Consider the following 16013-nt stretch of genomic DNA (forward strand, 5'->3'; position numbering starts at 1 on the left):
AATGGTGACATTCTCTCTGGTCTTTGGCCTCCATTGTTTTTGAAACTGTCCCAGATCAGGAGGAAATGTATATAAAGGAAAGAAAATCCTAATGTATTGATCGTTTTTAGGTCTTCTCAGAAGCTTTTGATTTTCTATGCATGGTAAATAATGATTCACTTAAAGATACAAAGGATGAATTATAATATGTAACTACCTACAAGATACTTGTTTCATATTTTTAATTTTTATTATTTTTAAAGTTTATTTATTTATTTCAGTACTCTCTACACCCAATGTGGGGCTTGTACCCATGACCCCAAGATCAAGAGTCACATGCTCTTCTTCTGACTGAGCCAATCAGGCACCTCAAGATACTTGTAAAGGATGTGACTCCCAGGATGGAATAGGATCACGTAAGTCATGATGCAACTACCATATTCTAAAGAGGTTTCCGTTTTCTTGGGAATCAGTTGCTGTTGCATAGTGAACAGGGAAGTCAAGAAAGAGACAGATCAGTTTCAGAGTTGGTCATGCACGTTGCCAGTCCCACTGTGACATTTCCACTCCTTATTCCATTCTGACCTTGCTTCCCTGCTTTCTTGCATATGTCCAACCTCCTGCTATAATTTAATTCAAACATTGCTAATCACTTCACTTTTTTTATTTTTATTTTTTGCATTGCTCACTCACCCTTTCACATGGGAAAGGCAAATACATCTCAACCTTGCTTAAACAAAATGTAAAAAAAAGAAACCCCAGGCTAGAAAAATGGAACAACTCCCACACAAACCAGGCTGCTTTTACTATTTCTGTGCTGTTTTTGGTGTGTTAAGATCTTACTGTCTCAGCTACGAGCCTGGCCAAAACAGACTCAACAAGAGGAAAAAGCCAAAGAATTATAAACAACACACCAAATCCAGATGAAATAAAACTTAAAGCCTCACAATGACAAAACAGAGAAGACAAAAATTTCTCCAAGTAAAAGTTACCTGATTTTTACAAAGAAAATAACAGAAACATATAGCAGTTTATAAGTTTATATCTCCTGATCTTCCATATGATCTGAGACAAAAGATAGAAAAAGATTATGAACTTGTTCTAAATTTTAGTTCCCACCAAATATATTTCCTTGGTTTTCTGTTTCTACAAACCCAAATAAAGACAAAACAAATCACATGGGAGAAGAAAATAGAGATAAAAAGCTAGAAGAAGCTTTAGGAATCTGCTACCTTTGGAACTATGGAATATAAGTTTCATAGTTGATGGCAGCCATGTTTCCCCAGTTTGTAGCTCTCCCAGGCCTATTATTATTTAAGGTACACCCACGATACTTCCAGTTATCTTACTGTTTGCCTAAGCCAACTTAGTACTCAAAATGGGGTTGCTGACATCTGTAACCATGAAAATCCTATCTTAAAAATGGACTCCAGAACAGAAACTTTCCACCAGTTCAAATTCAAACTGAAATAACTTAGCTTTTTCTAGCCTCATTATGAATTAGCTCAGAAACTGGAGCTGTATAAAGTCTGCAGTTGGAAGTGATCAATATTTCCAGCTACCAGTATCTGTAAAAAGCAGATGCCAAGAAAATTAGATGAGGGTTGGCAGAAATAGTCTGTGATATTTCCACATCATTAACATCTGAACATACATTTATACATTTGTTTAACATATTAGTTTCAAAAATGCCCTAGCTAAGAGAAAAGGAGAGTTATGACAAGAATATTTTTTTAGATTTTTTTTTTCTTTTTAAGTAATCTCTATACCCAGCATGGGGCTCGAACCTACAACCCCTGGATCAAGAATCTGATGCTGTACTAACCAAGCCAGCTGGGTGCCCCCAAACAAATATTAATAGAAAAAGAAACAGTCTGGAAGATTGGCCCAATCCATGCAGAGCTGCAATGGCAGGAGGAGCTCTGCGCCTAGAGCAGTTGGGTGGCCAAATTCACTGAGCTTTAGGAAGAAGTCTAGACAGAGGGTTTTAACATAAAATAAAAATGGAAAACATACTGCCTGCCACAAATTCTATCTAAATTCTGATTTTTCTGAGTCTAATTTTTTAATCACTATAGAACCTCAAAAGGAGCAAAAATGTCCCCACAACACTGCCAATGCTTCAAGTTGCTTAATGATCACCTTTGACTTCTGTACAGAGGAAACTGACAAGTTAGCTGATTTGATCAAACTCACAAAAACAAGCCAAAGTTATAGCTTGGTATTGAACTCGCAAACCTTTTGAAATGCAGCAAGTTTAACGTCATTAGGATTCAATGGGCTCAAAGCCCTTCATTTAATTAAGAATTAAAAAAGAAACAAATTAACAAATCAAGCCTATTTGAAAAGGACAAGGCAGACATAGGAAGAATGGAACACCACAGACCACGTGTACCTACAGTAAGGGTAGAATCATGCTAAGAGTAGCCACTATCTCTTGACTTCAAGGTGCTTACTCAAGCAGGAAAAGCATGACTTATGAATGACTTTGAATATGACATTTATTACAAAATAAATGTCCAGTATATTTTGACATCAATACATGGTAAAACTAAACAAACAAACAAACACAAAAGCGAAACATTAGCGAAGACATGAAGAAAGTGTAGTTAATGGAGTCATGAGAAATAAGTGCCATAGCTTTGGAAAGAACAAAGCATGTCAGGCAAACTTGATAGACTTTTCTAGGAAAATTGCATAGTTAATGGAGAAAAACAAAGCAAATAAGTCACTGTTGTTAACCACTTTCATGTGCAGTAAAAGCAAAGGCAAATCACTGAAATAGTATTACGAGAAATTTGAGAAATTAACACAACCATTTATTGAAGTTGTTCCCTAATAATTAAAAAATACTTTATTTTTTACAAATTGCCTCTCCTTGTTGACTTTTGAGTAGCTCTGCTTTTGCGTTTATGTCCTGTGTTATGTAACATATCATTCCAGTCCAACTACAAATAATGTGTCAATGTTCTTAGAGCATTTAGTTTTCCATTTATTTCAACTTGGGAACAAGACACTTGCTTCAGTACTTGCAAATTTTGTTTGCAAAGCATAGTCAAATAGAGTCTGACATGACTACTCTCCCTTGTTGAAATGATTATAAATCATAGGGTGATAATAAATGAAAGGAGTCCAATATGAAAGAAGTATATCAAAGATAATATTAATCAAAGATTTCTTTAGTACGTTCAAAAATGAAAGAAAAGTGGGCCTATTAACAAGAACTTTATTGGCAAGATGAGCTCTAAGGCAATTGAAGTTAATAGAATCACATGAGCCTCCAGTTCACTGAAGGGCTCACATTTGATTTTCTTATAATCACTTAAATTATAGAAAAGAGGTGTTTGGTGTTGACTATAAGTAGATTAGAACAGAGTGAGAAAAAGAAACTAGATTCTTATCTTGCTCAGTTTGAGTTTTCTGAGATCACTGAATTTCACCAAGTTGCAAATATCTTACTCAAACTTATCAGGTGATTTCTTCATTTAGAAAATAAAATCATAAGCAAGGCTAAAATGTGTGATTATATCCCTCTACCTAGACATAGAGAAAAATCCTGGATCCATTCTTCCATGATCAGTATACATGTAAGAGGTGTCTACTTGCTGAAGACCAGTTTCTCCACTGCAGCCTTTTATACTTTCCAAGGGGTGTTGATCTGGAATGCAGAAACAGGCAGAGAAGAGATACATGCTGTTTTTGCAGTAAATGGAAACAGCATTTTGTTTCTGTCCCACGCATTCAGAGTTAATCACTCCTCTTATGCATTCCTCTCTGATGGCACTTTTCACTTTGACTACTTGCTTAAATACATTTGCTCTACTATACTGTAAACCCTTTAGGACAGAGATTCATTCATCTTTCTATTTGCAGTACCTATATCGGATACATTGTAGGACTGCAAGTAAAGTTTGTTAAATCTGGACTTTTTAAAACTTAATTTAATTTTTTTTTTTTTTGAGAGAGAGAGAGAGTGCTTGTGGGGGTGGGGGGAGAGGATGGGAGGGGCAGAGGGGGAGAGAGAGAAATTTTTTTACACAGGCTCCAGGCTCAGCACAGAGCCCCATGCAGGGCTCAATCCTCCATCCCTGAGATCATGACCTGAGCCTAAATTAAGAGTCGGAGGCTTCACCGACTGAGCCATCCAGAGACCCCTCAAGACATTTTGTTTTAATGAATCAAAATTTCTGTTCATGTCACTGACTTTAATGGTATAGATATATTTTCATTTTTAAGATGCAATCTCATACTCATTATGTCCTTTTCCCCATAATTCCTAACTTCCACAACAAAATTTCAGCAAAGTTTCAAAATCAGTTTAATCAATATCAAGTTTGAGAAAGTCATATAGCCAAGCATTCCCTACTAGGATTCAGGTGGCTGGAGTAATTGAAGCCAAAATGTAAAATCAACTCAGCAAAAATTAAAATTTTCCCCGTTGAAATTGATAGCCATAATCAGAAATGTTTTATTGAACCAATCTCCTAGACATTTTAAAATATCACCCTGGGATTTTTAAGGCAGGGAAACTATTCTGTATGATCCTATGATGGGGGATACGTGTCATTATGCATTTGTCAAAACCCGTAGAATGTACACCATCAGAGGAAACCATAATGTAAACTAAGGACTTTGGGTGATGATGATGTGTCAACGTAGGTTCATCAGCAAATAATACCACACTGATGCGGGATGTTGATGGTGGGGAAGGCTGTGGCCAGGTGGAGAGAGTATGTGAGAACTCTCTGTACTTTCCTCTCAGTTTTCCTGTAAACCTAAACGGCTCTAAAACTAAAGTCTATTAATTTTTTTTTTAAATAACACTAAGACCACATGCAATATTCCTTTTCTTATGACTCCAGTAATTACTTATGCACAATTTCACAGAGGAAATATACAAACAAGATTGTGTTTATGAGAGCCACTGTTTCTTCTACTGGCTTTTATCAAATTCTCTACAGTTTCAACCAAAGTGATAGATTCAGTAAAGTTACTATTTTGTCATTTGTCTTTTCTTAATGAATTTCACAAAGAGGGGCCAGACAGTGACACTGTAAGATTCATAGAGAATTTTCAATGCCCTGCCCTGGACTCATCAGTCCTTGCTGATCCAGCCCGCCAAATTTGCCTGGCTCTGGCACATACATGCTTTCCATGTGCTAGCAAGCAGCCTTTGAGAGAGCAGCTACATTAGTGTGCCGTGGAGTTGGCTTCAACAGTCAATTGTGACATAGGAATTTCAGTAGGACCCCCTCTATCAGGAGTTTAATTCTCTGTTTGGGCTTGGAAGCATGCAATTACATGCAAGTACTTGCTTGCAAATGCTTGAACTTGGAAGTCGGTATTTAGGTAGCAAAAAATTAGAGGTGTAAAAGAATTATTAATAGATGATATGAATACTTATCGCTATCTCAGACCAGAGTTTCCTAATCTATCCAGAGAATATTATTTCTGCAGACTACATTCTCTACCTAATGAGGGTTCATGTCTCAAAAATGTTAGAAAATTGCCACATATTCTACCCTCCTTTTAGAGATAGACACATATGTGTTAACATATTAAAGGTTCTCAGAAGATCTGCCTTAACCAATTTAAGAACCTTATTTAACCTTAATTTCCCAAACTTACATGGCCCCATAACCTTTGCTGCTTTGTCCTAATATTGTTAATTTGCCTCTGAAGGAACTATTGTTGCAGAAACATACTCCGCACATTGTCAGCATATTTGGATAACAATAATAGCAGGCCAATAAAAATAAATATTAAATTATGTTTTTCTAACATAATGTACCCACAATTATCTAGAGAAATGAGAGGCTACCAGATAAACCAACATGAGCAATGTTGAAGATTTTAACAGAAAAGTAAATATAGACTGAACCACAAGAAATATACAAACAAATGCCCTTCTGTCATCAGTTTTTAAGCCCCATCGATTTTGTTTGGGTCACTTCCAAAGTGGCTAGCTCATCTCACTAGCTCTCTTTCTACATCATGTTATCTTGCAAACATCAAAAGATGCTTGCACATACAGAGTAATATACATATTCATGAGTGTTTAATAAGTGAATTTTGAAATATTATAAATATGATTTCTTTAATTATTTTTTATCTTGATAGAATACTCTATCATCAAGTAATACCGAAAAGTATTACTCTCTTCTTCTTGTCAACTTTACATAACACCATCAGAAGCCTCTCTGTATAAAATTTGTTTTGTCTTTTCAGGGACAAAAAACAAAGGAGGTTTACGTTAAACTGGATACTCATTGATAAACTCTATAAAAGCTTACATTGCACTAACACCTCTACCTTCATCACTGAGTAGTCACCTAATTCATTGGATTTAAGTTTTGTTTTGGGGTGTTTTTTTTGTTTGTTTGCTTTCTTTAAATCCTTAATCTTTCTTGGGGGGGCGGATTTTGGTAAACTTTTTTTTTCTTTTTTTATTTAAATTCAATTAATTAACATATAATGTATTATTGGTTTCAGAGGTAGAGGTCAGTGATTCATCAGTATTATATAATATCCAGTGCTCATTACACCATGTGTCCTCCTTAATGTCTGTCACCCAGTTATCCCAGACTCCCAGCCCCCTCCCCTCCAACAACCTGTTTCCTATGATTAAGAGTCTCTTATGGTTTGTCTCCCTTTCTGATTTTGTCTTGTTTTATTTTTTCCTCTCTTCCCCTATGATCCTGTTTTGTTTCTTAAAATTCTGCATATAAGTGAGATCATATGATAATTGTCTTTCTCTGATTTTGCTTATCAGAATACCCTCTAGTTCCATCCATGTCATTGTAAATGGCAAGATTTCATTTTTTTTGATGGCTTAGTAGTATTCCATTGTATATATATACCACCTCTTCTTTATCCATTCATCTGCCGATGGACATCTTGGCTCTTTCCGTAGTTTGGCTATTGTGGACATTGCTGCTATAAACATCGGGGTGCACGTACCCCTTCGGATCCCTACATTTGTATCTTTGGGGTAAATACCCAGTAGTGCAATTGCTGGGTCATAAAGTAGCTCTATTTTTAACTTTCTGAGGATCCTCCATACTGTTTTCCAGAGTGGCTGCACCAGCTTGCATTCCCACCAACAGTGTAAGAGGGTCCCCTTTTCTCCACATCCTTGCCAATATCTATCATCTCCTGACTTACAATTTTAGCCATTCTGACTGGTGTGAGGTGGTATCTCATTGTGGTTTTGTAAATCCTTAATCTTAATTAAAGCTAGACTGGCTCTCTCCAGAGATAATGCCAAAATTTGGAAGACCATCCCCTAAGAAGTACACATTATTGGCCTATCCAAATATACTCTCATTTTATCTTGGGCAGTTTTCTTTGGATACTGTGTGATTCTTTAGTGTCATTATATTTACATATTGTATCATATTAGTATGTTAACTCTACTTTTATGTATTTATAGTTTTGTTTAATTTTCCTTTATTCTTATCCTAAGCAGTAATATACAAAAAATCACAGTTTGATATATTAATTATATTCCTAGTAAATATTAATATTCATGAGCCCCTTAAAGTTATCTTATATATCACCAGAAGGTCTAGCACATACTTTGGAAAACACTAACATGGAAATTTCATGCCATGGAAGTAAGGGATGGGAGGTGCGGTGGGGAGAAGTTAAGATAACCTCTCATTACTCTCCTTCCTATCAAATATATACACAAATAATCAAACAAAAACGTAATTGTTTACTTTACACTACTTTCTGAAAGAAATAAAAAGAATTCTTTAAAATATTGTGATCAGGGGAGCCTGGGTGGCTCAGTCATTTAAGTGTCTGCCTTTGACTCAGGTCATGATCCCAGGGTCCTGGGATTGAGCCCCGCATCGGCTCCCTGCTCAGCAGGGAGTCTGCTTCTCCCTCCCCCCTGCTCCTGCTCTTTCTCTCTCTCTCAAATAAGTAAATAAAATCTTTAAAAAAATAAAAAAGTAAAAATATTGTGATCAGATGAATTTTATAATCAAGGATTATTCAAAGAATTGAGGGGATACATCTCTAATACTGAGTTTCTGTGTGATACAATAAGTACACTAAATGAAATATTTTATTGAAATATGCAATCTTCATGAAGAAACAAGTGTCCCCTCAAACCAAAGACTGATGCTGCTAATACTTTAGACATGTGGTATATGGGTGTGTGCCTCTGTATGCTTAATTTTCTTTCTTTCTTTTTAATCAAGTGACCTATTCTCGTTTGGTTGAGTTTCAACCACAAGACATCACTGTATGCTTCTTTTTTTCAAGATACACGTCATAACACACCAAGAAAGAGGGAACTTCCAGTGTCTGTGGTAACATCACTTGATAAACAGACTCATTTGAACAGCAAGAGCCCGTCTGCCTTTACTATATAAAGCAGCAGATATGTTGACGAGCAGATATTTGCCGAGTGAGGACTATACGAAGAGCAGCCTTCTCCACGCCAAGGTTAGACAAAATGCCAGGAATGTTCTTCTCTGCTAATCCAAAGGAATTAAAAGAAACTGATCATTCACTTCTAGATGATAAAACGCATAAAAAGAGGCCAAAGACTTTGTAAGTTCATTTGGTGTCTCACTTTGTGAATTTGGACTTAGATTATCTTTAATGGCAGAAGGATTGAGAATGAGTGGAAGAAAATATGAGCATTTAGTTAATTAAATCAGAGAAATTAGCTGTTGTATATGTATATAAGTACATTCAGTTGTATTTAAAAAATGAATCACAATAGGGCATTAAATTATGTGGAAATTTTTGCAGACTTTGGCTCATAAAAATTAGCTCAATCTTAATATAGAAAAATGTTGTAACAGCTCTTTTTATTATTGCCTTGTTCCTTGGAAAAGTCTATTTCATGTTCCTTGTGCAAATAAAATGTATTCTACTGAAGAAATGCAAATATTCATGTTTGTATCTTTTGTAGTAGAATGGATGTGAAAGCGTACCTGAGATCTATGATCCCACATCTGGAACCTGGAATTAAACCTTCTAAATCCAAAGACATGTATGTATACTAATATGCTGAACTATCATTTTAAGAGAAGCCTGTGCATTATCTCTCTATTCTAGCAAGTGATTAATACTGCACATACTAGACTTTGTTTCTTTTAAGTAACAAGCCAAGTAAGAGTAGACTACATTAGTATCAATGTAAATTAAGTACCAACATATGTGTGCATAATTTGCTATTTGCTACACTGTTAGAGTAGATGTATTTGGATTTCTTCACATTTTATTGGCAGATATTTTCTAGTAATTCTAAAGGAAGTTTTGTTTTCTTATAGATAAATTTTAAGAAAATGTATGGAACTGGAATCTTAGTTCATGGAGTTATCAAAATGTAGCAGCCATTCTGATTTCATGTGTGATTGCACACACACAAGAATATTTTACTAATTTATGTGAATTTTGTCCCCAGCAGACTCTCCATTAATGAAGTAATGCAGTGGTCTCAATCTCTGGAAAAACTACTTGCAAACCAAAGTAAGTATGATTAACTACTAAATGGTTTTGGGTTTAGCTCAATGCACTAATAGATTGAATGACTTCATTAAAATATAGTATTCTGGATAGAAGAGTGTGTGAAAAGTTGTATTCCAGTTTTTCTGTAGTCACTAATAGCTTCAGCATATTGTGCCTCGTTGTGGTGTAATGCTGACCTAGCCCTCAGTTCTGTCACTGTCCTTGGGGCAAATTTGCCGAGACAATTAGGTATTACCATGGATCATTATGGGAGCAAAATTTAAAATTATGCTGGGCTTCCGAAGTTTCAAGTTTAGTTTTTTAAAAGTAAACCAAATATCTCAACGTGTGACCTGCCATTCTGAAAGCTATCTATAGAATGTATTTTTGTAACTGCTGGATGTAAGAAGTAAGATTCATTCAGTCAATTCACTATTTTATTATTCATTCATTCATTCATTTACTCATTTAGCCTACTTCTCTGTGGCAGGCATTTTAGAAGCACCAAGGATTCAAAAACAAGGACACAGTGCCTTGCTGCCTTGAAAGAAGTTGAGAAACACAGTATATAATTGCATTATATATAACATGACACATGATAACACAGATATGATAAAAAGAATTTTTAAGCAGAGTCTTGTAGGGAGTTTCTGGTAAGAGAAGGTAAAGAATGAGATCAGCTTGTCTTTCCCTCATCATGGGAATTCCAAGTCTCTTGGGATTAGGACTTCAATCAGGTTGAGATGAGCAGTGTGGTCTCTATCTAGAGGATGAACTTAATCCTTTTTTCCCCACAAACAAACGCTCTTAAGAATCCTTGCTGAGGGGGAGGGTGTCAAGTAGTACAATGTGGTTCATCCCTCTTATCATCTGACTTAGTTTACATCCAACCAAACAAATAAATGGTATAGAAATGGCCCCTTTAAAAGCCTCAGTAACACTAGCAAATAGAATCAGTACATCAGCACATTTTCTTTTTTTTTTTTTTTAAAGATTTTTATTTATTTATTTGAGAGAGAGAAAGCACATGAGAGGGGGGAGAGTCAGAGGGAGAAGCAGACTCCCCGCCGAGCAGGGAACCTGATGCGGGACTCGATCCCGGGACTCCAGGACCATGACCTGAGCCGAAGGCAGTGGCTTAACCAACTGAGCCACCCAGGCGCCCCATATCAGCACATTTTCTAACTAATATGAATTGGATGGAAAAATTGTATTTGTTGATAATGAACATGATGTTAATGATCTTCATCAATGTTTGCTTCCCTAAAATACTCTACAGTCTGGCTAGGAGTTGGTATTTGTAAGAGAAGAGATTGTTTTGTAATCACAAGAGCAGAATCTTAATTAGCAGATAGAAACAAAGCACAGTTGTGTAGCCATGACTAAGCAGCTGTGGGACTGTGGACAGGTTCGTCTGGCCCCAGATAAACTATCAGTGAAGGAATCTCTGAGGTCTTCCCATTTTTATGATTTACAACACAGCTGTTTCAGGTTAGCCATCCCTTACCTTACAGCCTAGACAACACAATAGTATTTTTCTTGCAAATTTCTTCTTTAAAGTATCCATTTACTGGCTCAATTAATTTAATTATCTCACCCCTCACCCTTTCTTTTTAGTTGGTCAAGATGTCTTTGGAAATTTCCTAAAGTCTGAGTTCAGTGAGGAGAACATTGAGTTCTGGCTGGCTTGTGAAGACTATAAAAAAACGGAGTCTGATCTTTTGCATTGCAAAGCAGAGAAAATATATAAAGCATTTGTGCATTCAGATGCTGCTAAACAAGTGAGTATTATCTTCATTATCATCAGTTTATGTGTAAAGGAACTTAGGTGCAGAAATAGCTTTCCGCAGACATAGCAAGATTAGATCTTTTTTAAGTATCATAATTTCACTGCTAAATATTTAGGTATGTTCAATAGTTCAGTGCAATAATAATCTAATTTTCTATATCTGAAGACAGTAGAATGAAAAGATTGATTTTGCAAAATTAGCTAACATGATAGGGATGGGGTAAGGACTAGCAGTATTACCAGCCAGAACTGCATCCCAGAATGTCCTTAATGAGTTAGCTTATTTTACATTAGGATAAAATACGGATTAGTGTAATACATACAATTCCAGCAGCAGAAATATTTTCAGTTAGTAATAGTCCCACCTTCCAGTTAAATATTCTTGGTCAAGCAAAAAATAGCTACACAAAGTGTCCTCTCTCCTATAAATTTTAAATGACCACATCACTTTTTCTGATGCATGTATCACCTTGTATGGATATTTAAAATGTTCATGTTTGCCTCTTTTGCATCTCCCAACTATACAGTGGGCCAACTTGGAACAAAGATTTTTTTTGTGATATTTCTTTTTACCTCCTTCATATCTAGTATAGAGCTGGTTTGGAGGAGGCATTTAAAAGATAATTGAGCTGATATAAATGAGGGCTTAATGCCATTATCTTGAGGCGCTTCAACAAACATAGTCACATAGTAAAATGTGCAATGCATTGGAAGTGTGTATTAATTAGCAAGTATTTCTTTTTAGATCAACATTGACTTCCACACTCGAGAATCTACAGCCAAGAAGATTAAAGCACCAACCCCCACGTGTTTTGATGAAGCCCAAAAAATTATATATACTCTTATGGAAAAGGACTCCTATCCCAGGTTTCTCAAATCGAATATGTACTTAAATCTTCTGAACGAACTTCAGGCTAATAGTCTAAAGTGATCAGTTCCTGGCTGGAGAGAACTGAAGATTGTATCAAGGACAGAGGAATGTGCCAGTTACCGCCCCCTGGGTGAACAACCTGGCCCTTTTGAGTGACTCCACAGGCCCAGGGGAAGAGCAAATAACTCGAAATGGATTAACATGGAAGTTATCCAGCCTAAGGGTTGAAGGCACATAAGCAAGATGAGACCTGAGAGACAGAAGAAGGAAGGAGATACTGTGGTCCTGTCATAAAAAAACAGTGGACATATCAGAAAATCCCTCAGAACTGAGAAGGCCGGGTAACTCCAGTTACACCGAAACTGTGAATAAAGGTTTTGAAACCGATTAAAACATGCTATAAGCTTCAAGATCAACTGATATTTATGCTACATGTTATTATATAGAGATTGTATCGAGCTGCTGCGATCTCTTTAACTTGGATGGCTGTTTGGAAAATATGTGTTTGTTATTATTGATGCTTGCAAAGGTTTTTGGTGTTTTGTATTTTTTGTTTGTTTTTGGCTTGAAAGAGATGAAGAAAAGAACAATGTATTTAACTTAAGCTATTGCTCTTAAAGCTGGGAAGTCAGGAAGTCAGAATTTATTCGTAAATTAAATTATCACAGCGTCAGTAAAAATGAGTTTTGTATTAAAAATATATAGAAGCAATTTCTGTTTATGTTTCTTTGCCATTTTTTAGAAACTGGTATTTATTCCTCATATTTAACAAAAATTCAAGCACGGGTCTTCTACTTTCTATCATCTCTTCAACATCTAAAATTAATCCTATACTTATGTATTATGTATACCTATTGGACAGGGTTTATTAGTTTTCTCTTTGCTGTCACAATGCATAAAAAGCAAACAAATATGTTCTCATATAGTAGAGCTTCAAACTGATAAAAATTGAAGACGTATTTAGAAAGGGGATGGATAGTTATTTCAAGAAGTAATCTAATTAGCAATTGATATTTTATTGTGATTTAAATTTTATAAAACTCAATGTTCATAGCAACCCTGTGAAAGTTGAAACTCACATTACATCGCTGATTCCCAAATTTAGCTATCAAAATTACTTAGGATGTTTAAAAAACAACCACCACCACAACAGAACCCCACCTTTTTCAGGGCCTTATCCCAAACTGACTGAATCAGAATCTTGAAGGGATAAAGGGTGAAAATCTACATTTTAGAAAGAAACCCCAGGTGATTCTAAAGATAATTGAGGGCTGGGAACCCTGGGATTAAGGGACAGTCATGCCACAGGGATTACACACAAATCTCTGACGACACAATTTGTCCTCTTTCTGCTATGCGACACTGCCCCCCACTGACCAGAACACATTTCCTAAATCACTCAAGTCTGCAACAGTCCTCTACATGTCAAGTAAGTAGGAAAATAAGACTACTCTGTAGGGATCACCTATAGACAGCAGGAAAATAATCCAGATGACGCATATGCCAGCATAAGCTATAGGCTGAATCTTCCCACATCTTATTGAATGATCAGCCATCCACACAGCATAGTGAAATACCATGGATATTCTTAATACAGGCTTACCCAGTCATCAGGCTCACAGCAAAGGTATGGGGCAACATGTAGATAAGATTTTAAAAGCATTATTCTTGAGTTCCCATGGGATAGAATCCAAACTGGCTCCACCCTAAGCTTTATTCCATGGTTTAGCAGGTCGTATAATAAGAGCAGCTTAGGAAGAGAGTTCAGTTTTATAATAGTAATAACGAAGTATTTCTCTCCCTTACTCATTCCATCACTGAGTTCTGTCAATCTTCCTTTTCCCATCAATGAGTGTAGGAGACATATCACTTGCTCTTTCTCTATTAGCACTGCCTTGGTGTAGGTCCTCACTGCTTGCTAATTCGTGTGACTTTTTTCCCTCTGCCAGTCTCTTCTCTTCAATCCATCCTCTGAATAGCCACAGACATCACCTTCTGAAGCACAGATTTGACCATGTCACTTCCCATGACATATAAAATAAGTTAAAATCTCTCCTTTTGGAAATGAAAACACTTCCAGTGAGACTTTGATGGTATAATTCCCATTGCTCCTCTCTGGGTACTTTCTTACCTTCATGTCATACTGGATTAATTGCCTTTTCTTGAATGAGCCCTGGCCTTCACTCTCTCCAGGCCTTTGGTTAATCTCTACAATCCATCTAAAATGCCCTTACCTAACCTCCATCCAGTTTTCAAAAGCCAGCCAATTATTCAAGGCCTGGATAGAATAACTCTTCCACAAAGGTTTTCGAAAACCTTCCACCACTATGTAGTTATTTTCACTGTCTAATGGATATGAACTGAGTCCATATAAACACAAGACACTCTGCTTCTATTTCCAGGACTATTTTCACATTACACAGTCCAGGCCCTTCAGACTGTGAGGCACGAGAACTGCAACTGTCCAATACACACGCTGGTCATAAAATAAATGCTTCTGGTCTTTGTCTTGTTAAGATGCCATGTTAAAGAGCCAACCAATTTTTTTTTTTTTTTTGGTTTTGAAGTATATATATTTTTTTCTTTTCCTTTTTTTAATTGTTATGTTAATCACCATACATTACATCACTAGTTTTTGATGTAGTGTTCCATGATTCATTGTTTGTGCATAACACCCAGTGCTCCATGCAGAATGTGCCCTCTTTAATACCCATCACCAGGCTAACCCATCCTCCCACCCCCTTCCCCTCTAGAACCCTCAGTTTGTTTCTCAGAGTCCATCGTCTCTCATGGTTCGTCTACCCCTCCGATTTCCCCCCGTTCATTCTTCCCCGTCTGCTATCTTCTTCTTTTTTTCTTCTTAACATATATTGCATTATTTGTTTCAGAGGTACAGATCTGAGATTCAACAGTCTTGCACAATTCACAGCGCTTACCAGAGCACATCCCCTCCCCAGTGTCTATCACCCAGTCATCCCATCCCTCCCACCCCACCCCCCACTCCAGCAACCCTCAGTTTGTTTCCTGAAATTAAGACTTCCTCATATCAGTGAGGTCATATGATACATGTCTTTTTCTGTTTGATTTATTTCAAGAGCCAACCAGTTTTTGGACAGATGGTCAAAACAAGCATCTAAGACACCTTTTCATTAAAAAAAAAAAAAAGAACAAATAAAAAAACTCATCATCACAGCATAGATTCACGATATTACAAAATACTTGAAAAGATAACTTGCTTTTCATTGGCATTTTTTACTATGGTGTGACTGTCTTATAGGACCATTCACAGTAATGTGATTAGCTAATGACATCTACTATTTAAAGAAATCTAATCCAACTGCTTGATCTGAGTCTCAGCTCACAGGTTATGTTCTATTGTCATATTAAAGCAGTGGCAGTCAACAATATGTATGACTTAAAACTCATTAATTAAAGGGTCACCTGGGTGGCTCAGTCAGTTCAGCATCTGCCTTCAGCTCAGGTCATGATCCTGGGGTTCTGGCATTGAGCCCCACATTGAGCTCCCTGCTCGGTGGGGAGTCTGCTTCTCCCTCTGCCTCTGCCCCTGCTCATGCTCTCTCTCTCTTTCTCAAATAAATAAATAAAATCTTTAAAAATAAATAAATAAAATAAAACTCATTTTACAAAAATTAAAACAAATTTACTTTTCTCAGATTTATTTTACATTATTTCTAATATGTGTATCACACAAAACTAGGAATCTAAGAAGTTAGAAATGAGGGTGACATATACCTCATGATGCCTAATAACTTTCCCACTTTTCAAGTGAAAAATGTACAACTTCTAAAAAGTTCTTTAACTCCAAGTTTTCTTAACAAAAACAGTTATTCAAATACTAATACATTAGACATTAGATTTGTTCCTCCAGGAAAAGTATTTGCT

The 16013-nt window shown here is 36.3% G+C and overlaps 1 protein-coding gene across 2 annotated transcripts; it reads left to right on the forward strand.

The window, feature by feature from the left end:
• Nucleotides 1-8323: 8323 nt before the first annotated feature.
• On the forward strand, nucleotides 8324-12810 carry RGS1 (regulator of G protein signaling 1). 2 transcript variants are annotated; one of them, XM_035010140.1, is made up of 5 exons: nucleotides 8324-8544; nucleotides 8912-8992; nucleotides 9407-9471; nucleotides 11068-11231; nucleotides 11985-12810. In XM_035010140.1, exons 1-5 carry the CDS (start codon nucleotides 8447-8449, stop codon nucleotides 12168-12170), a joined length of 594 nt encoding a protein of 197 aa, XP_034866031.1. In that variant the 5' UTR covers nucleotides 8324-8446; the 3' UTR covers nucleotides 12171-12810. The 2 variants fall into 2 exon arrangements, with proteins under 2 accessions (XP_034866031.1, XP_034866032.1); XM_035010141.1 differs by having other exon boundaries at nucleotides 8326-8544; nucleotides 9410-9471.
• The last annotated feature ends 3203 nt before the right edge of the window (nucleotides 12811-16013 follow it).

This window comes from Mirounga leonina, unplaced genomic scaffold, assembly GCF_011800145.1.
Source record: "Mirounga leonina isolate KUSES-001 unplaced genomic scaffold, KU_Mleo_1.0 Mir_154, whole genome shotgun sequence".
Taxonomy (NCBI): Eukaryota; Metazoa; Chordata; class Mammalia; order Carnivora; family Phocidae; genus Mirounga; species Mirounga leonina.

What these genes read in the sequence shown, in the direction of transcription:
- RGS1 (XM_035010140.1), top strand. Translation starts at nt 8,447, where the DNA reads ATGCCAGGAATGTTCTTCTCTGCTAATCCAAAGGAATTAAAAGAAACT. An exon ending in CCTTCTAAATCCAAAGACAT is followed by an intron (nt 8,993 to 9,406) that starts GTATGTATACTA and finishes TTTTGTCCCCAG; the next exon opens with CAGACTCTCCATTAATGAAG. An exon ending in AAAACTACTTGCAAACCAAA is followed by an intron (nt 9,472 to 11,067) that starts GTAAGTATGATT and finishes CTTTCTTTTTAG; the next exon opens with TTGGTCAAGATGTCTTTGGA.